Consider the following 13,610-nt stretch of genomic DNA (forward strand, 5'->3'; position numbering starts at 1 on the left):
TTGGGACTGTCTGTTTTTTATCATTCAGAAATGATAGATTGGAGGACAAATAGAGATGTTTTCCTAACATTGAATTAAGGACATACAATTTTATGAAGAGATACTACTTGTATCTTTTTGATCATGGTTGTGATCCACGATCAAATGTTAACGTGCATACTGTGGATATTAATTTAAAGCATCTGTTCTGCAAAACATGGGCTTCTACTACACCCTAGTGTTTACATTAACAAAAACAGAGAAGGACAAAAAATCTTGTGTTCGCCCATGTATGTGCACACAGGAATGCATGAGAAAACACAAAATAAAGTGCTTTTAAAGTATTTTGTCATATCATATCAAATACCAGGTTGTCCTGGGGCATACAGTATGATAACTGTATTAAGAAACACCTTTATTTGTCATTTGTCACATTTTACATGTTGCAGATGAAATTGGTCCTCTGCATTTAACCCATCCCCCTGGGGGGAGCAGTGGGCAGCTAGGGGGGAGCTAGCGTGGAGTGTCTTGCTCAAGGACACGCCTGGTGTCTGTGACGGGGAACCTTCTGTATCTCAGGCCAATGATCTACTCATTGAGCCACCAGGCCGCTTACAAAACCTACATACAAAAGAACAATTAGACAAATACCAGATGTGACCAGCATATCTGGCAAAGTAGTCATATACTTCAAACAGTAATAAATATGTGTTCTGGGTTAGGCACACCACAGAAAACATTCCTGTTTAATAATTATGTTGTCTACATGAATGTCAAAGTCAGACCCATTATAAAAACTCTATCTGTACTATGCACTAAATCAGATGTCTGAAAAGTCAGTTAAAAGTAAGGGACTGTAGGATGGTTTACAATAAGAAACAGATGGGGGTTTTTTATGTTTTGGAGTTTGGGCGTGAGAGGCTAAGATTAATCCTCTTAAATTATGTGTAGTTTCAGGGTTGAATAATAAGCTTGAGTGGAAGATTGCTGCTACTCCCCTCACCCCGAAAGTGGGATGGGTGTTGCCTCTGCTACTCATAAGTTTTCCCCAAAATTTTTCTTATTGTCTGTATAGCCCACATCGTTTGGTGGAGAGCTGCTCTCTCATCACTTTTGTGGCTGAGTTTGGAAATCCGTTAGAAATGTGAGCTGGCTTTTGTTAAACATTAGGCGTGTGCTTGAGTGTTTGCATCCTACGAGTTGTTTTGAAGCTGAACTGGCTCAACAGCTGCCTTCTCTGGAAGATGATCTGCGCTAAGAGAGACAAAAAAGACCAAACTAGCGACAGGAAGTAACACAGACTACCTACAGAAGGAGGAGCAGGAGGAGGGTTTCCAAGAAAATATATATTGAGCAGAAACAAAGCAATAGCTTTTTTTTAGCTGTTTTTCCAGTAAGAACTTCAGTCAAACAGATTAGTTGTATATTTGGAATCAAATATTAATTGTAACCAAACGTAAGTAGTGTATTTTTATGTGTCTCTTACATTTTTGTTGCATGATGTGTAACATTTTAACAGCTGTGTGAGACCTATTCTTTCTTCGATTTTCTCCACTTGTAAAATACTCTTTTAAGACTTTTCAGAGACGTGCTGTAGTTACATTGTGCTCAATGTATTCTATGTTCTTTTATGTCAATCCTTTCTACTCATCTTTTGATTTTCATTGTGCAGGAAATCCTCTGCAATGTCCAGTTTGTCTGTTCTTGTTGTTTTTTTCTTTTCGTTTAACCACCTACAGCAGCAATAATCAGAAGCAGGCACTTCCTGTAGCTCTGGGTTAGGCTTACACAACATTCAGCAGGAACCTTTGAACCAATAATGAGTGTGTTCCGTAAATCTATGAAGGAACATTATATGACTGTTTGTGTTTCAGCCGGTAAGAAATATGAAGAAATATATGTGACCTTGGTGAAGATCATGTGTTTGTGTGTGTTTTTCTATGTACTGCATATCTATAAGTAACAATGCAGAAATTAATAGCTCATTAAAGTAAGTAATTATATCTGTTTCTGCAAGGTATTTCTACAGTTGAATTGATTTTGTTGTAGGAGAGTACATCGGAGGGGTGGAGTTCATGTAAAAAAGGCGATTAAATCACCAGAGGACTCGTGTCTGTGTGTTGAAGAGGAACAGACAAAAATGTAAGTACAGTAACCTCAAGGCATTATATTCCTAACTAAATATACTGCTGCTGACACTTCTTTTTTATTTTAAAAGCTGTTTTAACTCACAGTCTTTCAAGCTGAACCCTTTGTTTCCTTTATGATCCTTCTCTTAAAGCTAACATGTCTGGCCCTGTAACCCTGACACAACTGTACAGTACTTTTTTATTGTGGTAGATATAAAACGGAATATTTTCTTATACAGTAAATGTATCAACATCCTAATTTTCACTGTAAATATATTTTAATGTGACATTTCAGTGTAAGTCACATTGTGGCAGGTGTGAAGCAGGATTCATCATGAAATTCAATATAATTACTACAGAGGGAGTTACAGATAAATAATTTACCTTGTGTGTTAACTGTTATTATATTGGCAAACATTTCCCTGCCAAAAAACTGTATAAGTTACTTTCACTTTCACATGTGAAAGCAACCATTTTGGATTCAGCATTCCAAGTCCCCTACTCCATGCGGTGCACAGATGATCCAGCAGAGGGCACAATGTCATAAAACAGCTTGTTAGGGAAAGTATTGATCATGCTGATGATTTAGGGGTCAGGAAGGGTTAATAGGAAGGAACAGTTTGAATTATACAATTGGTAATATTAAACTTCTATTCAGTTATATTTTCTTTATTAAAAGTAAAAGAAGTATTTTAAAAAAAACTAAAGATACTATTCAGTTATATGCCTTGGAATAATATAACAAATTTTCATATAAAAATACTATTAATGTTTGTGTTATTAGATAATATATCAGTGTCATAAGTGTTATTAGTGCTTGATTTTTTTTCTCACTACTGCATTTGGAAATATGAACTTTAATTATGCAGCTTACAGCCACACAAGCAGCTTACACCTCACAGGTTTTTTAGATGTCAAAGAACAAAATCAATGACCTCGTGTCTGTTCTTTTTTTTTTGTAAATGTCATTTTACAACAAAAGTTAGATTTTAGTATTCACTAATCAAAGGTCAAGGTGTGTCAAGTGTCTTGTCAGGCGGCTGGTTAGTGTAGTGGTAACATTACCGCCCCCATGTGGGACACTGGTGTTCAGATCCCAGCTGGAGCCTACCTCCAGTAGGGGTCCTTAGGCTAGACCTCCTTGCGCTTACCCTGCCTACCATTGTAAGTCGCTTTGGATAAAAGCGTCTGCCAAATGACTAAATGTAAAAGATCTGTGTATGAGAATATGTGTCAATTTTATTTAGTAAAAAGGAATTTATATAAAGACGCATTATATACATGACTTTGTATTTGTAATAAAATGAATAAAACAAGATTATTTGTTTACCTTGTAGTTGCTGTTGTTGGAAATGGATGATTTTGTTTGTAACAAACTAACTGAATGGGGCCTCAGTGACTGGATTGAAAGATTTAAAGGTAAAGTATTACTATGATATTTTACTTGGTGCACATGTAGTCAAATATTGGCGTGACCAAATCAGAAACATGTACAAATACAGACATACAGTAAACATGCTAGACTGTTAAGATTCAACAAATAAAATTGTTTGTAAATAGTGAAAATAATGTTAATTATTTTAGCTGATACAATCAACATATTAGCTCTGCTCTTAATGATTGCAGCTGTGCATACACCTGTTTCACTACTCAGGAAACAGATAAGTAGGTCAGATATATGACATTAAAACATAATTTGGCATTACTATGATTGACCTGGATATGTTTGGATTACAGATGAAGGCATCGACAAGGAAAGTCTTGAATGTCTTGATGATCAAGAAATTGATCACTTGATCCCAAAAGTGGGACCAAGGTCAAAATTCAAGAAAAGACTGAAGCTGTTCAAGGTGATGTTGTTCTTCTCTGTGCACAAGTACATTTGACAAATATTTTAATGTGTGTGCAGTACATGCCATTATAAGACTTAGTGACACCTGAATATAAAATATTATAATATCTGATAAACAGTAATAGCAGCAACAAATATTTTTTTTCTATAGGTAGAACAAAGCACAGCACATCAGGAAGCAGAGATTGTTTCTCCAACACATGTAAGTCAAATGTATAATTAGTAACATGTAAGAAACAGGTTGTTATTATAGAAATAGAAAGTGTCAGTGTTTGGTCAAAACCATACACAACCATACAGACAGATTACTTTATTCCACAGTTTCAACAGCAGCAGGAAGAAGCAGCTGATTCTGATCAGGTGAGGATGATATTGAATTGAACTGAATGTCAGTAAAAATACTTCTGTTCTTCATTTATAAGAATTTAAGGCACTAAAGTCTCCTATGACAAACTAAACTGTAACTGAATTAGCTGCATTCTGGTCTCCGCTTCCAAGGGTTTGCAATAAGTGAGATGTGAAAGGTAGATTTCTGTGTGTAAGTTATCAAGATATGTCTTAAAGCCTGTAGATTCTCTGTTAAAGGGCAAAATCATGTGAATATAATTTCCCTCTTTTCTCTTCTCAGGCTGGGCCGTCCACCAGTGACACAAGCGTTAAAGGTGAGATCACTGTATCATGTCACTTACATGTAGTGTCACAGTAATTGATGTTTTTAATTAGAAGCCTTTAATTTCATTAGTTTTGATACATAAGAAAACACACAAGACATTCTTTATTTTCATTAAGGAAAGAGAAAGTTGGACTTTCAAAGAGAAACACCAGCAAAAAGGCGACAATGTGATACTAAAGGTTCATACTCAGGTATTTTTGTCACTTTACCACATGTCAAATTACAGCCTATGAAAGCATTATGATTCATATGAAATTACATTTTGCTAATATAGTTATAGTTTATTTTTATCAAATAAAAGAGTTTCCTCTTGCTTCTTAAATTTGATCATCTCTTATAGTCAACAGCATACGTGTTATAACGTATTTTACATAATTGTATATTGAACAGCAGGTGTCCATAGCATTGATATACTGTATGCTGCATTATAATTTAAACTCTATTATGGTTTGGTAATTAGCCATAGTAAAAGCCTGATGATACATACTAAAATATTGTAAATTAACTATTCTTTTCTCCCTTGTTGTATATCGAAACACCTCATTGTGCATAAAATAAAATAACTGATTTATAATTTGTACTGAAGAGTCCTTAACTTTTACTTTTACTCTGACAGAGGAATTCATACTGTCTGATGTGAAAAATATCATGAGATGTGTGTATGAGAGACTAAATTTTGAGGAGAACACAAAACTCAATGCTTTCTTGAAGTAAGTGTTACATTTTCCATATTAATTGTTGTTTGGGACCAGATTCAGTCCTGACTAGGGATCAATTTCAATAAGAAACTGATTGGAGTTCTCAGAGAGACCAAAATTACAAAGTAAAGACAAAGTAAATCAGTGAGGTGGGAGATACTGTAAACCACTACACATTATAAGTATTATAATAGTAGCCACTGCATGCACAACATTGATTCAAGCTGCTCTAAATTATAGTTAAGCAGGCTGTTCATAGGTAGGTGTCTTTCTGATTTTGATCATTTTCTTCAGTATTTGTATATTTTCCACATTAATTGTTTAACCCACATTTAAACTCTGTACAACAGGACTAAAATTTGTGATTTGGACACAGACAAGAGGGAGCTGGTTGGTGTCTTTGGTAAAACTGGGGCTGGAAAGAGCTCTCTGATAAATGCCATCATTGGAGAATCCAACCTTCTGCCTTCTGGAAGCATCAAAGCATGTACCTCAGTCATGATTAAAGTGGAGGCTAATATGCACAACCCCAAGTATGAGGCAGAGATAGAGTTCATTACAAAAGAGGTAAAATGAGCTGAAAATGTTTATTTTTACAAGAACAGTTATTGATTTACTTCATATTTATTTTAATAAAGTTTAATTATTTAATGTTTGTTCTTTAGGAGTGGAAAGATGAGTTGTGGTCTGTATGTAATATTCTTGAGAATAATCAGGAAAACGGCGAGGATGAAGATTATCGTGACACTGTTGAAAAGCTGTCAGCCTTGTACGGAGAAGAATGGAGAAACATATCTCATGAAAACCTCATGGACAACAAATATTTTAGAGAAATTCCAGAATTTCTTCAAAATAAGAGGAAAATTTTAACATGTGAATCAGTAAGTTATAAAAATAAAATCTAAATGTGACACCTCATACAAAGCTATGTTGTCTGTCCGACAGAAGTTATGTATTTGTAATTGATTAAGTTCAGGCACCCCATATTTTAGATAAATTCTAGTTTTGTTCAGTATTACTTGCACAAGTGTCATATTAAAGTGATGTAAGTAAAATATATTTTTTGAAAGACTGAATGTTTTTATGCTCCGTAACACCAGACCCCTTTCGAATATAACCTTCACTGGCATTATCTACCTACAACTAAATAATTTTAAATAACAGGTTATCTTAAACCTAAACTCTTTATTTCATTATTTATTGCAGGCTAGAGAGCTGTCTGCAAAATTCATCAAATACACAAGAAGCGACTCCAGAGATGGAGAAGGTAAAGAAGTAAAGAGGTGGTATTGGCCAGTTGTGAAGTGTGTGACCGTCAGGGTGCCCAACAATCATCTTCTCCAACACGTCACACTTGTGGACCTTCCTGGATGTGGGGACCGTAACAAGAGCAGAGATCGAATGTGGAAAGAGGTCATTTAGTCACATGCTGTTCACTGTGTATTACACTTGTAATTATAGTGGTTTAACTTTAAGTTATTACAAAGCACTGACAAAGAATTATCTGGAATCAACTTTCTGTTCTGCCTCTTCAGTTTGTTGGAAACTGCTCTACTGTGTGGATTGTGACCGAGATGAATCGAGCAGTAGCAGAGAAAGAACCCTGGGAGATTCTGGAGAATGCCTGTAGCCTCATGGGAAATGGTGGCCAGTGTCAGCAGATTCATTTTATCTGCACCAAGTCTGATCATTTGGAAAACTGGGATGCTAAGTGAGTGATTTCAGAAAATCAAAATAGATATAATCACATCCAAATTAGACACTGACACTGTGTGGTGTTTGCATCTGGAGCAAACATTAGAAATTGTAATCATAATATTGTCACAGTACAATAGTAAAATATCCAGCTCACTTAAGCAATGTCTAGATCTTCATTTTTTAATAATCCTACATAAACAAATATACAAGCAACATGTTTCACATGACAGCTGATGAGCTTCAGGTTTCTTTGCTTTAAATACTGTACAACTTAATAGAAATGTTTTGTCATGGTTCAAAAGATGCTTTTCATACTCTCATAATTAAAAGAAACGTGGAAGCCAAGGAAGAAGTGCAGAAAGAATTCAGCAAACTCAAGAATGTTAAGGTGAGTTATTTAGATCGATTCAGACAGAAACTCAAACTAACAAATGATGTACATCTGTAAATCTACCTGAAAAGCTAACTCTTATCTTTCAGAAACATTTCAGTGATGACTGTCTCAAAGTGTTTACAGTGAGCGCCAAAGAGTTTCTAAAAAAAGAAAATCTACATAAAGATAAAACTGGTCAGTGAAGTATCCAGATCCATTTAGTTTTTGAACACTTGAACAAGAATGTCTGATTGTCAAGACAGATGTCAATGATAAGAACAGTATTATAATTAATGATTTAACATTTAATCGAAATACAGTAATCATAAAAGCTGTTCATTTTTTTACAGAAATACCCAAACTTCAGGAATTTCTGCAAAACCTCAATGACTGTCACTCAGAGACATTAAACTATGTATCTGGAGCTTTTGGGATTCTCTCATTGATCCAAGGGTCCAGCTGCAGAGATATGGTAAGCTCAATTAATACATTTATTCTATGTACTATAATTGTCTTCACTGATATAGAAAATAACATACAGAGCCAAATTTTAAAAACTACACTCATATTTATCAAAGAGAAGTGAAGTCAGTCATTATCAGGAACAACAGAATATCATAAACAAAAAGAAAACACTCTGGTTGACTACTGAATGTTTTGTTTCTCATTACAGGCTGGCAGCAAAGCAGATGTGTGCTCAACCCTTGGAGAAAAAATAATGAAACAACTTATAGATATCAGAAAATCCATGGATGAGACGTATGAGGCTTTTGAAAAATGTCTTAATGAGGGGGTTGAAAAATCTGTTCGTTCATGTGAAGTAACCTTGCGACCCATCTTATATCCTGTATGTATTTGAACAACAGATACATGAAATAACAGATTTTGCACTTTATTAATACAGATATGTCTTACAAATGTGTATTTTCCACTTAATTTCAGAAAAAGTCAGCAGGCTTTCACAGAACATTGAAGTGTGTAGTTGAGAACAGTGGTATCCACAAAACAGGAAAAGGGAAACAAATAAACCTCAATTTGAAGTTATCTTCATGGCTGACTGACAGCATTGATGAGGAATTCAAGAAGACCTTCCCGTAAGAAATGCATTCTTTAATGACAATTTAAACTTATGGATGGTTAAATCTATAAATTGTGGAGAAAGTGTACAATTCACAAATTCTACATTTTACAGTTTAACTCTAAGTTATGCTATATATACATTATTAGACTACTATATGTAAATGTAATAAAATATTTTAACTTAACGTTTCAGGAATGAAGGAAAATGTGCATCGTTCCATGGAGTCATCAATTCATTTTCACTTAACGCTGAGGAGCTAATTGAACAGTACAAAGCTGTTGAACTGCAACTAATCTTTCTCAAGACAGAGGTAATAGAAAAGAACAGTATTGACCTATTTAATTAATCCTATTATAAAGTTTATTGAGTTTATAAAGTTTATAAAAACTATGGACAGTATTAGCTTTGAAAGCATCCTTACTCCTAGCATTTTTTGGTCATATACAACACAACTGCTGATACAGTCACATAGTTCTGTATGAACAACACTTCAGCAAGTGTTGTTTTTCTTTAATTTATGTAAAAATATGTTGATCTACACTTTATTCTCTCTCTAAGGAGGAAAAAATGAAAACAAAACTCAACAGAATCATCCGTGACCGCAAGAAACTAGTCTACTACAGTCTGACTGGGACAGTCGAGGAAAACATGCAAGAATGCTATAAAAGTAAAAAAATAAAAATCGAACATTACATGCAATATAAATGAAAATTAAATATATTTTCCAAAACAATATTCTGTTTTATTGTAGAAGCAGCAGTATTCAGAGGACGGGACACTCTGAGGAACATGAGGGAGACAATCGAGAAGCATGTGCAAGATTCAAAGAACATTATGTTTAAAATGGCTAAAAAGGTCATGTTGCATCTTCTGAAAAAGTTGATGGTTTGTCACATTTTAAAATATATATTACAGTCATGATAGAGTAAAACATGTTTTGCTGAACATCATTTATATGACAACTTGTGTGTTTGGAATGTATAAGTAAACAGGCATAATCTCAAGATATTTGTTTGTGTGAGTGATGCTTTTGATGATGATGATGAGGATGATTGATTTTAATGTTGAAATAGGAGGAAACCATGGAAACGCTGGAGAAAACCCTGAATGAAGCAATTGAGCTGTCACTCAAGACAGATGATCACTCTATCCCAGGTAAAGACAACATATCAAAATAAAAGTATTTGTGTGGATCACTGGAAATTCTGTAAATATAACTGAAATAATTTACTGAACAAATTTCAATAATTAATACTGCAAATATTTAAAATGGTACACTTTCATTCATTTTTTCTCTTTAGATTTTTCAACAGAGCTTGAGCTGGTGAAGCAATACTACGAAGAACTGGAGGGCAGCCGAGATGAAGAAATGTAAAGAAATTGTGTAAAAGTAATGTTTAAAATATCCGCATAATGTTTTAAAGGATCTTAATTAGGAGGAAGTGCTTTTAATTATACTAGTGGTGATTCATAACACATGTAGATATTTGTTTATAATACAAACCAAAAATTCTGAAAAGATTTAGCTTTATCCTCACATACAAATTTATATTTGATGTCACAGCCTTTTGCCGTCATTGCTCAGTATCACAAATCCACCTTTTTCAGGAGAGAAACAGCAGAAGCCTGATAACCCACTGAACGTCCCTGCAGGCAAGAGATCTCTGGATTTGGTCTCAGCCACTTTTGTCAACGTATTATCTCAGTCCTCTTTGACCGGTGTTTGTTCTGTACTCTGTGCCTTGGCCCTGATTTACTAAAGGTTTGAGTGTACTAAATCACGTGCAAACTTAAAACGCAAAGAAACAACACGAGCTGATCTACTACTCTGGTTTCTGCTCAAACAGGACGCACTGATGAGACATGACATACAATGTTTGTAGTTGCTGTTTAAAATTATAATAGTGATTTTTTTTTAATGTTTTTCCTGGAATACATGAAGTCTCAGTATGACTCTCTCCCAATAACAACTTAAATTTTTCTGGATCAAAAATTCTCTAGCATTTATGCTAGTCTCTCTCCAATCTCTCCATGACAGTCACCAGTGAAACAAAACAAGTAAAATCCTCATTTAAATGAGGATGGACTGCCTCCACCTTGTTTGCACCTGTTGTCAGTGATGGAATCATTCATATTAAATCAAATGCGGACAATTTAGTACTTGCTATTTGGATCTTAGCAAATCAGGGCCTATGAGTTTATTTCAGTGACTTTTGATTATTATTGAATTTAATATTACATTAATGTTTTTTTATTACTGTAACATTTATTTCTTCTTTGATATATTTTAAAACTTGAGTTGTATGAGTTTAGTGTTGGCTGTTTAGGACAGAATTTCTGTGATACTATACATATATGCACACTATAGCCTGAATTTATGACTTTCAATGTAGGAGATAATTTGCCTTCTTGCTAATTCTGGTCAAAACTCTGTCTGCAGCATTTTGATTAACTGGAGACTTTTTAAGGATTTTTAGAAGAATTTAGTAAGTAGCTATGGCAGTCCAATCTAGTAACAAATGCATGGAAACGCTTTTCACTGCCGGATGCAGGATGCACTTAACTTTAACAAAATTCCTGATGTGAAACAAGGCAATTAATGTTAGTCATCCCTGGGTAATACACTGTAAATCTGTTCACAGTTATTAGTTTAGATTAACGAATTGTTGTAATTGGCTCAGCAAGACCTATTTTCAAGAAACAATCTAAGTAGGACTGAAGTCTTTTAAAAGTGTCTAGAACTATTATACATAAGAATCCATTTGTGCCACTTACAGGTAGGATCTGATTAATTTTTTCTTCTATCTTTTTATATATTATTATACTGCATATTATTATACTGAAGCATATAAATTAGTGAACATTAGTTTTTCTTCCTTTTTTAGTTTTTGTGTCTTAACACAAGAAATAACACACAAAAAAATTATTACGTTTTATTCTTACTTCATATTGATGTTTACTGTATTTTCCTGCTTCTAAAAATTATTTGACATAATATAGTGTTCAATAACCATTGTTTTTTTGTTCATTTCAGATAAAAAAAATCTTTTGAATTGAACATACTGTCAAACCACATTAGTTATGCTTACTATTTGGCTTGGTTCTGATACAAAAAATGCTGTAAAAATACTGTGTAGTTAATGCACGTTTGAAGATTATTATAAAGCATTATTAAAAATATATGTTTAAAGATGAAATCTATTTAATCTATTTCACCATTTCAGTTTTTTATAATATCATGAAAATGAAGTTGCTAGGAAAATGTTCCTCATTTCTGAGGAGTTATTTTGTCTAGGAACATTTGTGGTAACAGACTTTATTAAGCCTATATATGATAAATGATAATATATGATAATCATGTATTTCAGCACTTTAACATAAAGTGTCACATAATACGTTTTACATTTATGTAGATGCAGTCTTGGCATCTGGACTTCATTCTGGCTACTTCACATCTCGCTCGTCATTTTTGGGACTGTCTGTTTTTTATCATTCAGAAATGATAGATTGGCGGACAAATATAGATATTTTCCTTAAATTAAAATAATTAAGCACTCAAATTTTATGAAGAGATACTACTTGTATCTCTTTGATCGTGGTTGTGATCCATGGTCAAATGTTAACATCCATTCTGTGGGTGGTAATTTAAAACATCTGTTCTGCAAAACATTGGCTTCTACTACACTCTAATGTTTACAGTAGAAAACACAAGCGCAAGCTTTCACAGCGCGTTTGTGGCTGAGTGTGGAAATATGTTGTTGAGAGATATGTGAACTGGCTTTTGTTAAACGTGCTTGAGTGTTTGCATCCTACGAGTCATTTCCAAGCCGACCTGGCTCCATGGCTGCCTTCTCTGGAAGCTGATCTGCACTAAGAGAGACAGAAAAAAGACCAAACTAGTAAAAGGAAGTAACACAGACCACCTATAGGAGGAGGAGCTGGAGTAGAGTTTTCAAGAAAATATGTATTGAGCAGAAATGAAACAATAGCTTTTTGGTGGTTTTTTTTTTTTTTTGTGGTGACTCATGTTATAATTTACATTATCAAATTACACAGAAAGCTCATGAGTCACTGGAAGGTGAGTCATGCTTTATCTCACACAGTACAAATCCCTTTTTGCAGTTTCACATAAGAATACTCCAATAAATATCATCAAGATGTTTGACACACAACACAGTCTTAGGCCGGGGATGTACAGTATTTTTTTAATGTTGACGACAGAATCAAGTAAAATTTGTTTCTAAACGTATTAAATGTGAAAAAACCTGCAAAAAGTCTATGAACCATGTAGTATTGAATTGTGGCCAGGATATTTTGGGCGATACAGAAAGGAAGCTCGACTGGAGCCACTGAACTGCAGTGAACCCTGAACTCCTAAACAAACGAATCAGAATCTCATTGAGATTTTTAGATCTCTAATAACTAAACCTCCAGCCTTAAACACAGCTATTAAAAACTATCTATTATTATTTCTATCTATCATAGAAACTATGTATTATTGTTTCCATTATGTTTAGGAGTTTTTCTTAATCGATCATTTAAATTTGAACATGTGCAGCTTGTAATTCATGGTTGTTTAATAACCAGCGATGCTGACGTCACCGAGGTCGCTCTCATAAGATCATATCATGTTATGTTAAGTCAGTGCTACTGCAAAGCAAACACTTCCTTTTGGCAGCACTTCAAAGTTAAAGCATTGTGCTGGTGAAACTCAGACTGGTTTTTATTGTCCCAGGACACGGTTACTGACACTTTGTGACAGTAACTCAGTTTTCAGCATGTCATCAGGTCACAGTGCCTCAAAGTATCTCTGGCGTATCTTTTAAAACAGCTCCAGTTTGTTTGACAGCACTGTCAACAGATAGAGCAGCTGTTCGTCTGTTGACTTTCTGACAAAGCGGCTGCTTAAGGAGTGTTTACTGTAGTATCAAACTGCTTTTACTGTGGATGGGGGAAATGTGACAGGTGAATAATAATCACTTGTGTGTATTAATGAGCCTCTGCTTTAATAAATAATCAAATAACGCACAGATAGTCGTCACCGTTTTCTCAGTAAGGACTTCAGTCAAGAAGAGTAGTAGTTGGATATTTGGTATCAAATAAAAATTGTACTCAAACATAAGTAGT

General features: G+C 34.4%; 2 protein-coding genes across 3 annotated transcripts in view; both read left to right on the forward strand.

Annotated features, from left to right (window-relative positions):
- Positions 1-13,610, forward strand: part of LOC113159545 (nuclear GTPase SLIP-GC-like) — a 61,380-nt gene that overhangs the window by 38,329 nt on the left and 9,441 nt on the right. The gene's annotated exons all lie outside the window — the stretch shown is intronic.
- LOC113159590 (nuclear GTPase SLIP-GC-like) lies at positions 1,156-11,475 on the forward strand. Its single transcript, XM_026356365.1, has 22 exons — positions 1,156-1,856; positions 2,029-2,121; positions 3,446-3,527; positions 3,846-3,958; positions 4,589-4,622; positions 4,750-4,824; positions 5,250-5,343; positions 5,682-5,898; positions 5,997-6,212; positions 6,538-6,744; positions 6,867-7,042; positions 7,324-7,417; positions 7,510-7,597; positions 7,753-7,874; positions 8,076-8,249; positions 8,345-8,496; positions 8,676-8,793; positions 9,042-9,150; positions 9,235-9,368; positions 9,557-9,638; positions 9,785-9,854; positions 10,092-11,475. The coding sequence occupies exons 3-22, from the start codon at positions 3,461-3,463 to the stop codon at positions 10,111-10,113; spliced, it is 2,364 nt and encodes a 787-aa protein (XP_026212150.1). The 5' UTR covers positions 1,156-1,856; positions 2,029-2,121; positions 3,446-3,460; the 3' UTR covers positions 10,114-11,475.

Source organism: Anabas testudineus, chromosome 8, assembly GCF_900324465.2.
Source record: "Anabas testudineus chromosome 8, fAnaTes1.2, whole genome shotgun sequence".
NCBI classification, from domain to species: Eukaryota; Metazoa; Chordata; class Actinopteri; order Anabantiformes; family Anabantidae; genus Anabas; species Anabas testudineus.